We start from the raw sequence: 17,451 nt of genomic DNA, 5'->3' as shown, positions 1-17,451 counted from the left end.
TCACATCTTTGCTTATATCCTTTTCTTTTTCTATTCACGTATATGAGATAAGGTGCGATGACGTGATAAGATGTGACGTAATTTTATGTGATGGGATAGGATGTCATGTGATGTGTTGTCATATCCTCTGATGTCATGTCATATGATGTCATATCATATGATGTCATATNTGATGTCATGCCATATAATATGATGTCATATTATATAATGTCATGTCACGTGATATCGTGTGATGTAATATCATATTATGTGATTTAATATCATGTGATGTCTCTTCATATCATGTGATAAAATGTGATGTGATGTCATGTAATGTGATCACATTCCATGTTTCGATTAGTATATCGATAATCCTGTTGATAACTGTGTCGATAAAAATAGCGAAAACAATATCCATAAACGTATTGAAAAATACAACGATTGTAAAATCGATTAATTCATCGATAATCATCAGTATCGATTATTGTACATATCGGTAACAATATAAATTACTAAATCGATAACAAAATCAATTATTTATTCAATTATTATACCGATAACAATATCCATTATTGTATCGATAACATTATCGATTATTATATCGATTACAATAGCGGTTATTTAATCAATAAGAGTATCGATAAAAATATCGATTATTATATCGATAAAAATATCGATTTTTATATCGATACCAATATCGATCTTCATCCTCATCCTTTTCTTCATATTTATCTTTATTTTTGCATATTCCTCTTCACCTTTACCTTAAAGTGTTTAAATTTACTTTGATCTTCGTTTTTGCCTGTACCTCTAGACATCTTTGTTTTTGTTTTTATTCTAAAACCACTAAACCGCTGAGAAATGTTTCCATGTCCATTATTTCCCTTGAATTTGACAATTTACTCCCAACCAACCAACTGCCGCTAAAGAAGTTTCACTTCATAAATTCAAGAAATGTTCTTACACTTTTAGTTACCCTAATTCTTATGTATATGTCATTGTCTCTATTTTCGTCTTTATCTTCACTTTTGCCTTCTTTTTTTTTTGACTGCATCGTTATCATTTATTTCTTCATCTTCATATTTATCTTTATTTCAAAGCTTAGTTTCAAATGTGTAGTGGAACAACAGGCGAAACATGTCAGATTGAACATGTTGCAGCAACATCTATACACAATTCGAAAATGTTTAAACGAGGGTTTTGGCCGTAATTTTCAACCAATTGTGAAACTATAAAAACTCTGCTCATCTACGGAAAAATACCTTTCCAACGGTGTTCTTGGTTTTGAAATCGGTTGGCAGAATCGCTAAACGAACGGAGAAAAATTTATGTTAGCATATTAATATATAGATATGAAACAAATTATAGATGTTAGATTTTATTTCTGTACCCATTTCGTTATAGCTCGTTATTTTTTAAGCGAGTTAAGGTTAAAACTATGAAATTATAAAATACGAAAGATATCAATCCCTCTAAGTTTACCTTAAAATGGTTCGAAGGTGAACGTGTAACCTTCTTGGAGGCGGGTTCTAATATTTCCAACTCAAATTTAGTAACCTGGCCTTGATAAAATACCACTTCTCATTACTGTAGCAAATGCCTCAAGACAGCTTTAGATTATAAGACCGAACCCGGCTCTGCCTTTTCCCTTTAATGAAATTTATTCTGTCAGTACGGCACTTATAAAAAAAAACCTCCATAACATATTTAAAATACTTCGAAAGATTTTCTATCCTTCCAGAGATATATATTAAAAAGTTTTTAGTGTGTATGGGAGGCGACATGCGTCCTTTTTTAATAACTCACATTTTTTCCATGAGCAATTGATACATTTTGCATACACAACTCCATACCAAGTTCCAGTATTCTTCCACAAACACTTCCAGGGATATGTGGCAAGAAAAAGTAAATTTGTACTGGAAGTGCCACACCCCTTTTTCTTATAACCCTAATCTTCTTCCATGAATTTAGAATTGATTTTACATACCCCAGTACCAAGTCCCAGTACTCTACCATGAACACCTCTAGAGATAAGCAGTATAAAACAGTAAATTTGTACGGGAGGAACCATGTCCCCTTTTCGAATAACGCAAATTTTTCTCCATGAGTATGGAATTAATTTTGTATACACATCTCGGTGCCAAGTTCCAGTCCTCTGCAATAAACACCTCCAGAGATATGCAGCATAGAAAAATCAATTTGCATGGGAGTTGCCACACCACCTTTTCCAATAACTCTCATTTTTCTCCATGAGTATGGTATTAGTTTCACATACATACATACATATGTATTTCCATACCAAGCTTGAGTGCTTTACCCCAAACATTTGAAGAGATATGCAATATGAAACTTTCAGTCAGTATGGGAGGTGCTACGCCTCTTTTCCAAAAACGTCCATTTTTCTCCGTGAATATGAACATGATTTCACACAGTGTTGGGAAACTGTTAATCTGATTAACGATTAAAAATTAACGATTAAAATGTTAATCGCGTTTGACGATTAAAATTAATTAGTCGTAATCAACTGTACGATTAATGATAACATTTTTTTATTCGTTAATCGCTGGCTGCGATTACGTTTAATTAATTTAAAACATTAATCGTTAATCCAATTAAAAATAAAATCTGATTAATTTGTCTAGTTTGTCCGAGTTTGAAACCAAACACCAGTTATAGTAATTATTTTGTGTTTTACGCTTATAAAAAGCACATAATATAAAAAAATAATAATTATTGTTATTAGTAATACATAAACTGGGAACTTTTACAAACCTAGTTTGTAAAACGTTTGTTGGTATATATCTTAATGAAAATGCACACCAAATTGCTTAGATTGATGAGGAAACCCGACTTAGCCATACCGGATTAACTTGCTTTGTGTGTACAGGGAACTTCCAGCATAACTTAATTAATCACCACACCTACTTGATCAAATTAAGAGTTAACGATTAAAAATTAATTTCTTGATCGCGGTTACGATTACCTTTTTAGTCAGACTAAAATTAATCATGATTAACTGTAATCAGATTAAATTTAATCGAATTAACTAACTGATTAAAACATCAATCGATTAATGCCATCATTGATTTCAGATACATATCACTATACCGAGTTTCAGTTCTCTCCCACAAATACTTCCAGAGATATGTATGCAATATGAAAATTCCAATATGTATGGGAGGGGCCTTGAGTTATCGGACTTACTTTCAGTCTAAGACCATCCTAGTAGCCTATTTTTCAATCCAGGTCATAAACCATCTTTGGGCAAAATTTCATTTTCAAACAGGTGGCAATTTTTAAAAACGTAGCCTACTTTCCAATCTAGGTCATAAGCTATCTGTGTGCAAACTTTCATGCAAATCAGTTCAGTCATTTACGTGTATTAATTTAATTAAACTTTTCTAATACGTGACAGCTCATAAAATAGTAGCCTATTTCCCAACATAGGTCATAAGCTATCTCTGCGCGAAATGTCATGCAAATCTGTTCAGTCCTTTCAGCGTATTATTTTAATTAAAACTTTTTTAACAGGTGGCAACTATTCCAAAAAATTAGCCTATTTTCCACTGTAGGTCATAAGCTATCTGATTGCAAAATTTCATGCAAAGCCATTCAGTCGTTTCCGCGTATTAATTTAATGAAACTTTTTAACAGATGGCAACTCTTAAGAAGAGTAGCCTATTTTCCAATCTAGGTCATAAGCTATCTGTGTGCAAATTTTCATCCAAATCTATTCAGTCGTTCCCGCATATTAAATAAATTAAACTTTTTTAACAGGTGGCAACTCTTAAAAAAATAGCCTATTAACCAATCTGGGCTATAAGCTATCCGTTTACCAAATTTCATGCAAATCTGTTCAGTCGTTTCCGCGTGATGATTTCCCAAACATCCAAACATACAAACTTTCACATTTATAATATTAGTAAGATAAGTTTATCGAAGATGTTTGAAATGGAGATCAAACCAGCCCTGCCTACCATGTAGCGTTAGTTTTCGGAAAGGTGTAAAATAACTATATTTAATACTTGCGCCGGGTATCTATTGTCGGTTGGGCCCGAACTTAGACTTTTGCTTGTTTGTTTTATATTTTTTGATGTTGGGTTGAACCGAGGTTGAACCCAGGCCCCGCGGAGTGGTAGTGTGCACAGCTAACCACTACGTTGCTGCGGCCGAATTAAATACTAAATTAAACTTTTATTTTGGAACGAATTTCCGTCATCCCNTGTTTGTTTTATATTTTTTGATGTTGGGTTGAACCGAGGTTGAACCCAGGTCCCGCGGAGTGGTAGTGTGCACAGCTAACCACTACGTTGCTGCGGCCGAATTAAATACTAAATTAAACAATTTTTGGTTGCGCATACGAAAAATTCCAGTTGGAAAGGGCTATTTCATTTTCGTGAAAGAAAATTGGATTCAATGCTATNAATCATCTTACCACCCTGTCGGAAAAATCAACCAACACCAACACACTAAATTAAACAATTTTTGGTTGCGCATACGAAAAATTCCAGTTGGAAAGGGCTATTTCGTTTTCGTGAAAGAAAATTGGATTCAATGCTACGCATACGTTCCGGTACACGGTCCATAAGAACGCAGTTTATATGAATGACATTTAACACAATTTTGGAATGAATTCCAGACGGACTACAAAAAATTTAAAATCTGTATAATACTTTTTAACAATCACATTAAATAACTGTATTGCTATTTTATATAATGCGCAAATATTTTTATATTATAATTTTTTATAAACGTATTGTAGGTGCCCAGCTATATGTCGGAGTTTGTTATGGTAACAGCTTGGGTCCAAGATACTGGCATGCATCTCTACCCCAACACTGACATAGGTGGAAAGTATACAGTATTACCTAACGGGGAACTGTATATAAATAACGCGGGACCCAATGATGCATTTAAGAGCTATACTTGCCGCACCGTTAATAGATTGACAGGTAAGCACCGAAACTCCTTTGAAAATTACTTGATTTTCACATTGAGTTAAAACAAACATTTGAATTAGAGAGTTGATGAGGTTTTATTTTTGTCAGAAGCCGAAGAATTTTTGCTGGCAAACCCTTAGTGTCAAACCCTCAGCTGTTCTGTGATGTCAAAAAAATTTAAAATTAAGTAAACAAAACTGGAAACACATCAGCATTTTCATCTTATTTAAAATATCGTAAGAATAACTTAATAATTAGAAGTTAGAGGAGCGCTGCCTTCGGTTATGCGGAAGGCTTCATACCTTTCATGAACATCACAAAATTTTACTTTAATAGATTACTGCATTTGAAAAAAATTTTATATTCACAGAACACATAGATAGAGGAGTTACATATATAAAAAAGCATATCTAAACGATCAGATATGAATCAGAAGGCATGGAAGATATGCCTTATATATGTATGTAGCACCAAACTAAGTAATTTTCACTTCTACGTGATCTGTATATAAACCGGTAACTCAATTTATGGGTTTTACCTTCCTACATAAAAGAGTTATAACACAAAAACTTGTATCTGAGCAATCAGTGGTATAGGAGATAAAGCATATACAGCACCGATTTTGAAGATTTTCTCAGTACACTTTGTATAATTATTTTTAAACTAGCTCACAAAATTTCTCGGTTTTAGCTGTCCAAATAAAGGCGTTTTACAGTAAAACCCCATATCTGAACAATCAATTGTATGTTACTGAGTAACGAATACAACCCCTGACTCGAAGTACCGAATCGTTACTCACATAATAATCTCGTTACTCGCATCTTCCGTATATGCACCTTCAACGTGAATCAATAAAACACAACATATTGTGCGGTAACGAAACTGTTTTTCGTATCGATACTAAAGTGTGTTGCGTGTATATGTACGTGCATGCATGCTTGATTCGTGTGAGGTACAAGTGCTGATTGTATCAAATTGTTCGAATCGATACAAAAATATGTTGCGTGTATACATACCCTCAGTACTGCTGGAGTCAATCGCTACTTTTGAACCGCTACTGCACCGACTCCTAGGTATGTAGCTACTCTACTAACCCGTGGTAGTGCACATGGTAGTGCAGAGCTACCAGATAGCGAAAAACTACGACAGAGGGCTCCCATAAATCACGCAGGTGACTACTTTAGTAACTCCCGGTAGTGCAGAGAGAGCCGATGGTAACTACTGCCTAGGACATTGCCTTGCNGAGTCAATCGCTACTTTTGAACCGCTACTGCACCGACTCCTAGGTATGTAGCTACTCTACTAACCCGTGGTAGTGCACATGGTAGTGCAGAGCTACCAGATAGCGAAAAACTACGACAGAGGGCTCCCATAAATCACGCAGGTGACTACTTTAGTAACTCCCGGTAGTGCAGAGAGAGCCGATGGTAACTACTGCCTAGGACATTGCCTTGCAAAAGTAATCGATGAAATACACTGCCAGTAGTCGGTCGGTAATTGACGGAGTTTAGCAGGTCGCTACCGATTCAGCAGTCCTGTAGTCGCTCCCCCGTACTGCATGGTATGTATATACCCTCCAGGACTGCTAGAGTCAATCGTTACTTTTGAACCGCTACTGCACCGACTCCTAGGTAAGTAGCTACTCTATTAACCCATGGTTGTGCACATCGTAGTACAGAGTCGAACCAGTCGGAAGTAAACTCGCGAAAAACTACGACAGGGGGCGCCCATAAATCACGGATATGAGTACTTTAGTAACTCTCGGTAGTGCAGAGAGAGCCGATGGTGACTACCGCCTAGGACATTGCCTTGTAAAAGTAATCGATGAAATACACTGCATATAGTCGGTCGGTAATTGACAGAGTTTATCAGGTAGCTACCGATTCATCAACCCTGTAGTCGCTCCCCCGTACTGCAGGGTATGTACATGTATGCATATGTACGAACGAATATTTCCTTACGCTGCAAGATTTGTTAAGATGATTCTTGTGAGGTACAAGTGCTTGTATCAAAAGTAACGTAATGATACGAAAGATACGAATGTTGATTGGATTAATAACGAATACATCCGGGTATCCAAATTTTCGTTACTTTTACAGCTCTAGTAATGGATGAAAGTAGTGCGAAATTTCATATTTCTAGCTACGTAAATGGAGAAGTTATAAAAAAAACTCTCATATCTGAACAATCAGTTGTATGGAGGCTATAGGGATCAGCGGTCCGACCTTTGCCATTTTCTCTGTAAGTGTAATGGGGTATAGTGGAGTGCAATGGGGTATAGTCGTTGCGCAGGGTATGCAGTTACAGTTGCATGGCTATACTCAATCCCGACACTTGCGTCCGCGTTCGCGCACTTTGGGCAGCGTGAGCAACCCATGTGCGAGATGCGGTAACCAATCCGAGTGGAGCCTTAGGTCCCGGCAGAAAGAGAGGGAGCTTCGGTGGGGCCACTCCGACTTATTCGGTTTAAGGGCTCACTGAAGTCTGCAGCGTCTGTTCACCAGTAGGTGCGGCTGCAAGCGGGTGTCTGCTTGGAGCAAGTAGCTCGCTATATAAACGTGTATTTGGTTGCGAAACCACCCCCGTCCCAACAATGGGTTGTGCGCTGGGTTTGGACCCGCCACGTAAAAACCACTTCCAGTGAAGAAGCATAGCAAAGCCTCGCATGAGAACCCCCCCCCCCTCCCCCCTCTATATGATGATGACCACGGCAAACGTCGGAAAATTCTGCCTCCACGTCGAAACGTCCGATAACGGAATGAGGCAGATCGACTTCGCCGGGCCCGAAACATGGTAGTATGCAGTACTAGGTTCAAGCATAAAAAGATCCATCAAGCTACGTGGCTGTCTCCGGATCGAAAAACGAGAAACCAAATCNGCGCTGGGTTTGGACCCGCCACGTAAAAACCACTTCCAGTGAAGAAGCATAGCAAAGCCTCGCATGAGAGGCTNATCGACTCGGACCACTATCTTGTTGCAGCCAATATACGCACCCGCCTCTGTGCAGCAAAAAATGTGCGCCCCAATATGCAAGGACAGCTTAACGTCGCAAAGCTGCAATCACAACAGCGCTGGCTGTCTTTCGCTACTCGACTCTCACACCTGCTCTCAGAGAGCACTCTTCCACAAACCGACAAATGCGAGCAGTGGAACCACATTTCCCGCTCATTAAGTACCGCTGCCGAAGAAGTAGTCGGATTTCAGCGAGCTTGAGAGAACAACTGGTACGATGAAGAGTGTCGGGAAGCTGCAGAGAAAAATATGCCGCCTGTGGGACCTCTATAGGGATCTCAAGAGGGAAGCGAGACGTATTTGCCGCAATAAGAAAAGAGAGGCGGAAATACGTGGGTGCGAAGAGCTTGAAATGCTGGTCGACAGGAATAATGCCCGAAAATTTTACCAGAGAGTTCGACGCCTTACGGAAGGTTTCAAGACCAGGGCGTACTCCTGTAAGAACATTAACGGCGACCTTAAATTAAATTATGGAGGGAACATTTTTTCGCCCTACTAAATGGTAGCAGCACGGAAAGTTGTGTAGAGGAAGAGCCTGAGCCCGCAGTCGATGACGACGGAGTCGACGTTCCACCGCCTGACTATGACTAGGTACGTATAGCAATAACGCGGCAGAAAAACAACAAAGCTGATGGAGCTGACAGCCTGTCAGCTGAGCTATTCAAGTACGGCGGCGAGGAGTTGATAAAGTGCATGCATCAACTCTTGTGCAGAATATGGTCAGATGAACGCATGCCCGACGACTGCAATTTAAGTGTGCTCTACCCAATCCACAAGAAAGGTGACCCCACCATTTGCGCCAACTACCACGGGATCAGTCTTCTAAGCATAGGTTACAAGGTCTTATCGAGCGTATTGTGTGAAATACTGAAGCCCACCGTCAATGAACTGATTGGGCCTTATCAGTGTGGCTTTAGACCTGGCAAATCCACCATAGACCAGGTATTCACAATACGCCAAATCTTGGAAAAGACCCGCGAGAAAAGGATCGACACTCACCACCTATTTGTCGACTTTAAAGCCGCTTTTGACAGCACTAAAAGGAGTTGCCTATACGCCGCTATGTCTGAATTTGGCATCCCCTCAAAACTCATACGGCTGTGTAAAATGACGTTGAGCAATACCAACAGCTCCGTCAGAATTGGAAAAGACCTCTCCGAGCCGTTCGCCACAAAACGGGGTTTCAGACAGGGCGACTCCCTTTCATGTGACTTCTTTAATCTGATGTTGGAGAAGATAATAAGAGCTGCAGAACTGAACCGCTCAGGAACGATTTACTACAAGAGCGCGCATTTGCTGGCTTATGCCGATGACATAGACATCATCGGTAACAAAAACCGCGAAGTCTGTTCTGCCTTTTTCAAGTTGTATAAGGAAGCAGAGCGAATGGGTCTGGTGGTAAAAGAGGACAAGACGAAGTATCACCTGTCAAACAAACAGTCAGCACACTCGTGCCTTGGCACCCACGTCACTGTTGACAGTTACAATTTCGAGAAAGTAGAGAATGTTGTTTACTTGGGAACCAGCATTAACACCGATAATAATGTCAACATTGAAATCCAACGCAGAATCACTCTTGCCAACAAGTGCTACTTTGGACTGAGTAGGCGTATATGTAATACTCCTATATTGGCAGTAAGACCTGGTATCGTCCGAAAACACTACAGTACAGATATATCAATAAACACGTACGAAATAAAAGGGACACATACTTTTATAAATAAACATGTACAGAACAAATATACAAAAATGGCACTCAAGTACACAATACCCTGACAAAAACGGTACTAGACTGTCTTGCTTTGATTTTCGGAATGCTTGCACATTGAGAAGTTAGCTTACTGCCAATATCGAAGTTTTACATATATGTGAGTAAGCAATTCAGCAGTAAAGTCCTCTCTTGACGTACGAAAACCACTCTCTATAAGTCACTCATCATGCCCGTACTGGTATATGGCGCAGAAGCATGGACAATGACAACATCCGTTGATGCGGCTCTTGGAGTATTCGAGAGAAATATTTTGCGGAAGATTTACGGTCCTTTACGCGTTGGCGACGGGGAGTACCGCAGACGATGGATCGGTGAGCTGTATGAGCTTTACAACGACATGGACATAATGCAGCGAATTAAAATACAGCGGCTCCGCTGGCTTGGCCATGTCGTTCGAATGGACACCGACGCTCCACCTCTGAAAGTATTCAACTCGGAACCCGCTGGTGGTAGCAGAGGAAGAGGTAGGCCCCCACTGCGATGGAAAGATCAGGTGGAGAAGGACTTGGCTTCACTTGGCGTTTCCAATTGGCGTCAGATGGCACAGAAGAGAAACGACTGGCGTGCTTTGCTGTACTCGGCTAAAATCGCTTAGGCGGTTACAGCACCAAAAAAGAAGAAGAAGAAGATTATTTTCATAACGAATGAAAATTGTGCGAAATTTATGTTCCTAGCTGCTTAAACGGAAGAGTTATGACAAAAAATCTCATATCTGAACAATCAGTTGTATGGGAGCTATGGGTTATAGTTACCCAATCTTTGTCATTTTTACTGGAAATTTTCTGTTAATGGTAAGTGAAAATAGTGCGCCATTTCATGTTTACATCTGCATTAATGGAGGAGTTATAACGAAAAATCTCATATCTAACCAATCAGATGTATGGAGGCTATAGGTTATAGCAACACGACCTTTGCCATTTTCACAGTAAATGTTCTTTTCATTTAAGGTGCAAATAGTGCGAAATTTCATGTTCCTAGCCAGCGTTGCCGAATTGACGATTCCGTCCTCATCTTCACGTTTTAAGCTCAATGACGTTTTGACGATTTTCCCCCGTAATGACGATTTTTTATTTTAGTTTTTCCACTTAATTATATATATTTTTACAGGATAACGTAATCCAAAACACAACCATGTATTTATCTAGTTGTGTTCTACAACCGTGCTTTTAGTTATATTAAATTCGTTTTATAATTGTAACCATACCGTTAATTTGCACTGCTGACACTGATTTTAAAGAGACAGAAAAGTAGAAGACGGAATTTGTTCAGTCAAAATTATCTATCAGTTAAAAAATGCTAATATTACACTAAGGGTGTTCACATCCATTTTGGTAATTTTGTTAAATTGCTGGTTGACACTTGGCAATTTTATCAACTGTGAACGTCCTTTTCAGTTTTCTTTTGTTAGTCTGGTAAACTATGTTTATCAATAGCGGATTCGTAGCTTTTTTCCTAAAAAAAAAATACAAATTGTAACAGAAAATTTAAGAAATTTTACTTACTCATATGCGTTATGCCTTTCGGAAGCGGGCGGATTTAAAATTGNCTTTAAACAACACAATTTTAGCTGCTGGAAAGTGCAGGTTTTGATGAATTTTTTTTTTCAGGCCTACTAGGATTTTTATTTTCTTCGAATAATTCATTTGCATTTTATCTCGACCGAAACAAATTCTTGTATCTTCGCTTTGAGTAGAGAAAGTCTGATTCATTACCTTTCCAATGGTAGCCCATTTTTGTAAATAGAGCAATAAATATTGAGCTTGCAACGGAGTTTTTTTGACCCAACTTGACTTTTTTATCGATATTTTCCACGCCCATAATTAAAAAATATATATATTTATTTTTAAGTCAGTTTACCATTCCTTGTTATAGGGAAATTCTAAATATCAATTTTGGACATTTTAGCCTTTGTAGTTAGTTAAATATTTCAGTTTTATAAATAGGGTGGCTTGACAGTAATTCTAAATGACAAATTTTTTGTAAAAAGCTTCAACTATCTTATAACGTATTACAGAATTAAAAGCAGCNTAGTAATTTATTAATTTCATTAGACCCGCAAACTCGTTATCCGCCTCTATTCGATAAAGTTTGTATCTCAGTTTATTTGCCAATTCTCTTAGACTTTAAACAACACAATTTTAGCTGCTGTAAAGTGCAAGTTTTGATGACATTTTTTTTTTCAGGCCTACTAGGAATTTAGTTTCTTCGAATAATTCATTTCATATCTCGACCGAAACAAATTCTTGTATCTTCGCTTTGAGTAGAGAAGGTCTGATTCATTACCTTTCCAATGGTAGCCCATTTTTGTAAATAGAGCAATAAATATTGAGCTTGCAACGGAGTTTTTTTGACCCAACTTGACTTTTTTATCGATATTTTCCACGCCCATAATTAAAAAATATATATATTTATTTTTAAGTCAGTTTACCATTCCTTGTTATAGGGAAATTCTAAATATCAATTTTGGACATTTTAGCCTTTGTAGTTAAATATTTCAGTTTTTGCCTTTTTACAAAATTTCAGTTATATAAATAGGGTGGCTTGACAGTAATTCTAAATGACAAATTTTTTGTAAAAAGCTTCAACTATCTTATAACGTATCTTGTGCAAAATTTCATTAATCTATATTCAATAGTTTTCGAATTACAGAATTAAAAGCAGCTAGATGGGTAAAATCTTACACTGTGAAGCCCCCACTTCAAAACTGGATTAAAAACTTCAAACCGGTGGATTTCAATTATTTAAAAGCAGTTGTGTTTTAAATTGTAATTTTAAATTGTCGTTAACAATTGCAAATCAACTTTTATTAACTCATATGCAATGTGGGTTCCATTTGGTTTTGTAGTGTGTGGCCATATTTATTGGGCCGTATGCATAAAACCTTAGCAAATGCTTTTTCTTTAAATGTCAGACCTTTTACTCAATTTGTTCAAATAAATTTAAGTTAAAGGCAGGCAATTTTAAGAAAACGCAATTGCTTAGTTTTTATGCATACGACTCATTATATGTAATTTAATTTTTTTTTTGTTAAGAAAATCCATAAACAAAAATTAGGCCATTTTTTGGCCGAAATAACGCCTTTTTTAAAGTAAAGTGGCGATTTTCCAGCGAAAGCTTTCGGCAACGCTGTTCCCNAGGCAGGCAATTTTAAGAAAACGCAATTGCTTAGTTTTTATGCATACGACATTTTTTGGCCGAAATAACGCCTTTTTTAAGGTAAAGTGACGATTTTCTAGCGAAAGCTTTCGGCAACGCTGTTCCTACCCGCATAAATGGAGGAGTTATAACGAAAAATCTCATATCTGAACAATCAGTTGCATGGAAGCTATATGTTATAGTGGTCTGATTTTTCTGGTTCCTACAAATGACTAATACATTCTAAAAACACACTCATCAAATTTCAGTGAGATATCTCGAAAACTGAGAGACTAGATTGCATACAAACAGACGGACAGACGGACTAAATCGACTAAGCTTGACGTTCTGATCATATAAGTAAACATTTTCATGGGTCTATATCAGTGATTCCCAAAGTGGTCCAGGTAGACCCCCAGGGGTCCACGGAAGACTCGCCGGGCCCTACGTTCGCGTGACAAAAGTATGGGGGCCACGAGTTGTAACTGGGTGTCCACGAAAATTTATCTGGTTTCGATAGTAAAGAACCAAAATGGTGGCGTGATAGCCTCATTATTTAACAATAATTTTTTTGGGTGGTGTATAGTGCTCTTGACGCACTGCTGAACTTACCATGACTTTGTGCCTTCTTACTTGGGGAATCCTTAAAGACCACCTGCAGACTAAAAATAAACGGATGTTGGTATAGCACTGAGTGGGGCGAGGCAGAAATTGTTGGCGGAAGATATTTGAGCACTTGTGTCTTTTCAGTGCTGTAAGATACCTTTTGTTGAAGAGATTCTATAACGCTGAGTTCCCTGAGGCTGAATGCCATTTTCATTCCAGCATTGAGCCTGGACTCACACATTTTCGAATCTTTAATAATGGCTTCACTTTTCTCTTGGGGAATTTGTTTCGGTCTTCCAGCTAATCACAGTCATATACTACGTGGTGGAAAATAGGTGGATGGGAAATAGTTTACGTGTCTGGAGTAGAGATGGGCACGGGCCTAAATTTGCAGGCCCGGCCCGACACGAGTGCAAAATCAACTTTCAAAAATACGCACGAGCCCGCACGTTAAGAATTTTAGTGGGGCCCGGCCCGGCCCAGCACGACGGGACACGTCCCAGCCCGGAAATAAAGAGCCAACTTTTATTGTATGTATACATATGTACTTCTTTTTAATTTTGTGTTTATGTGCAGACTAGAATAAACAGAATGCGTTTGAAATATACGTTAGCATATCATCGGGAACGTTCTAAAGAATAAGTAAACAAACAAGTTTATTCCAAACGTTCAGAATAAATAAAGAAATGCAGCCATAATGGCCTTTTTTAAAATATCTATCTGCCCATATTAACAAAACGATATTTCATTTCCCAATACCAGGCGCTCATACATGTGAAGCATGATTCAATAATAAAAGGTTTTCTCAGAAAACAGTTTTCTCGGNGTTTCGATAGTAAAGAACCAAAATGGTGGCGTGATAGCCTCATTATTTAACAATAATTTTTTTGGGTGGTGTATAGACTTTGACGCACTGCTGAACTTACCATGACTTTGTGCCTTCTTACTTGGGGAATCCTTAAAGACCACCTGCAGACTAAAAATAAACGGATGTTGGTATAGCACTGAGTGGGGCGAGGCAGAAATTGTTGGCGGAAGATATTTGAGCACTTGTGTCTTTTCAGTGCTGTAAGATACCTTTTGTTGAAGAGATTCTATAACGCTGAGTTCCCTGAGGCTGAATGCCATTTTCATTCCAGCATTGAGCCTGGACTCACACATTTTCGAATCTTTAATAATGGCTTCACTTTTCTCTTGGGGAATTTGTTTCGGTCTTCCAGCTAATCACAGTCATATACTACGTGGTGGAAAATAGGTGGATGGGAAATAGTTTACGTGTCTGGAGTAGAGATGGGCACGGGCCTAAATTTGCAGGCCCGGCCCGACACGAGTGCAAAATCAACTTTCAAAAATACGCACGAGCCCGCACGTTAAGAATTTTAGTGGGGCCCGGCCCGGCCCAGCACGACGGGACACGTCCCAGCCCGGAAATAAAGAGCCAACTTTTATTGTATGTATACATATGTACTTCTTTTTAATTTTGTGTTTATGTGCAGACTAGAATAAACAGAATGCGTTTGAAATATACGTTAGCATATCATCGGGAACGTTCTAAAGAATAAGTAAACAAACAAGTTTATTCCAAACGTTCAGAATAAATAAAGAAATGCAGCCATAATGGCCTTTTTTAAAATATCTATCTGCCCATATTAACAAAACGATATTTCATTTCCCAATACCAGGCGCTCATACATGTGAAGCATGATTCAATAATAAAAGGTTTGCTCAGAAAACAGTTTTCTCGGNACGTTCTAAAGAATAAGTAAACAAACAAGTTTATTCCAAACGTTCAGAATAAATAAAGAAATGCAGCCATAATGGCCTTTTTTAAAATATCTATCTGCCCATATTAACAAAACGATATTTCATTTCCCAATACCAGGCGCTCATACATGTGAAGCATGATTCAATAATAAAAGGTTTGCTCAGAAAACAGTTTTCTCGGTCCCTCTTGGCAAAATCGGCTCCCTTAGCAAGGCACTGTGTGTGGGTTCGTATGTGTGTGCAAAGCTTTTGTAAGGGAGTTAAGGGAGTGTCAATAATGAGCAAACCTTTAATTATTGAATCATGCATGTGAAGCACAGTGTAGACCATGATACAAAAAAGAAGGTAGTTTCATTTAATGACATTCGTTGTTGTTGTTAACCATATGACTTTTAATAAAATTATTAAATTTCATCAAATTCATGCTACCTGATCACTAGAAGAAACATTTTTTTTTTAAGCAGAAGATTTTATCAGTAGAATAGCTACATGATTTCGAAAATGGAGTTGACGACTAGGTTTCAGAACGCATGAAGAACGCATATCGTCGGTTAAAGTAAAAAACTGCGTATCGTCGTTCTGCAAAACTGCGTAACTGACATTTTTTGCCAAAAATTGGATTTGCTCACACAAGCTCTTGGCTCAAGCATTATCCATTCGCCTGAAATGCGATTTCTTTGTAAAAAAGAGAACCATTTTGAAATATGAGTGTTTTTACTCTTTACAAAATAATTTATGCAACCTCACATACGCAGTTGTGCATTTAGTTGATACACGGTTTTGTACTTTAAACGACGATCTGTTAGTTGTTTATCGGATTTCCNAATTTCATCAAATTCATGCTACCTGATCACTAGAAGAAACATTTTTTTTTAAGCAGAAGATTTTATCAGTAGAAAATTATGCCGGCTACATGATTTCGAAAATGGAGTTGACGACTAGGTTTCAGAACGCATGAAGAACGCATATCGTCGGTTAAAGTAAAAAACTGCGTATCGTCTGCAAAACTGCGTAACTGACGGTTTTGTACTTTAAACGACGATCTGTTAGTTGTTTATCGGATTTCCGGTGTTTTGCATAAATTAAAAATTTGTGGAATTTAATGATGATGTGCTAATCACAAAGTCTAATTTTTTGCAAATTCTGATGAGAAATTTAAAAGTAAATTTGAACCAAAATATAAAAAGGTTTTATTTGCGAAGAACATTCTTTAAAATTCTATTCTTAAATCGCAAGATTGCATTCAAAATAAGAAAACCAAAAAATAAAGAATAGTGCGCGCGTGGTTTTAATTACAAAATGAAAAGAACAATTACGATAGTCTACTTTAAAAGTACCAAGCTCTGATAATGGTTTTTGATTTGAAATGTTATTACATTGGTATAAATATGGGAAAGAAAATACTCCGATTTATTGGTTTAATATTATCAAAGTGGCAAGGCCGTTGACCCTATTAAGCTGGCTACTCCCATGTCTAGAAGTAATTCTGTATACAAGACTATCGTGGCAATCTAACGTGGAACACAAAACCTCTAAAGAATAGGCAGCATTTTGGCAATTTAAACAGGTATGGCGGAGCAGATTCTCAATCAAGAGCGTGGGAAGTCTGCTTGCAAAACTTCAAAGAACTACTGCCGTGTGCTGTACGGAAGCTTTCTCTACAACACGTGGCGCTGCTCTGGATGCACTGCTGAGCTTACCGTCACTTTGTTTCTTCATACGTAAGGAAGCCTTAAAGGCCACCTGCAGACTAGAAAGAAACGGTTGCCGGTATAACACTGAGTGGGGCGAGGTGGAGCTGCACTTAAGGCATTGGGCTAACCTCTACCTACTTACTTCCGAACTCTGGGTGCCAGTTCAGTCGAGAGTACCTCCTATCGTCCATAACCATATTATCCTTCATATCACGAAGCACCGAAATTAAAGACTTACTGGGGCTAACGTTTGCGAAGCACATTAAAATCCTTTTCGGTGATTGGCTTTAGAATAAACGAGTTTAATAATAACTAATTTTTGCGGTGGACAACATAATTAGCGGTCTTTTGTTTCAAAGAAAGAGTTGGTTGGTTGTTTTTCCAATATAGCGATGTATGAATTTCCATTTTCGTTTTTGCTCAGATCGAAGACAGATTTCCTTTTAATTTTGTAAATATTTTTTTCAAAATAAATGAATGATTATTGATGACTAGGTATGGCAGCCCGAAATGTCACAATCTGCTTAATTGTCAGGTAGTTAATATGGCG

The 17,451-nt window shown here is 37.9% G+C and overlaps 1 protein-coding gene across 1 annotated transcript in view; it reads left to right on the top strand.

Annotated features, from left to right (window-relative positions):
- The window catches only part of LOC108366853 (Down syndrome cell adhesion molecule-like protein Dscam2), a 76,673-nt gene that overhangs the window by 42,718 nt on the left and 16,504 nt on the right, over positions 1 to 17,451 (top strand). The window contains exon 8 of the mRNA XM_017621326.1: positions 4,742 to 4,931. Coding sequence (XP_017476815.1) covers positions 4,742 to 4,931 — 190 coding nt within the window. The remainder of the gene's footprint in view (positions 1 to 4,741; positions 4,932 to 17,451) is intronic.

Source organism: Rhagoletis zephyria, unplaced genomic scaffold (genome assembly GCF_001687245.7).
Source record: "Rhagoletis zephyria isolate East Lansing unplaced genomic scaffold, Rhagoletis_zephyria_1.1 Rzeph_scaffold_02424, whole genome shotgun sequence".
In the NCBI taxonomy this organism is placed as follows: domain Eukaryota; kingdom Metazoa; phylum Arthropoda; class Insecta; order Diptera; family Tephritidae; genus Rhagoletis; species Rhagoletis zephyria.
The sequence above is the reverse complement of the archived record's forward strand: the minus strand, read 5'-3'. Positions and strand labels throughout refer to the sequence as shown.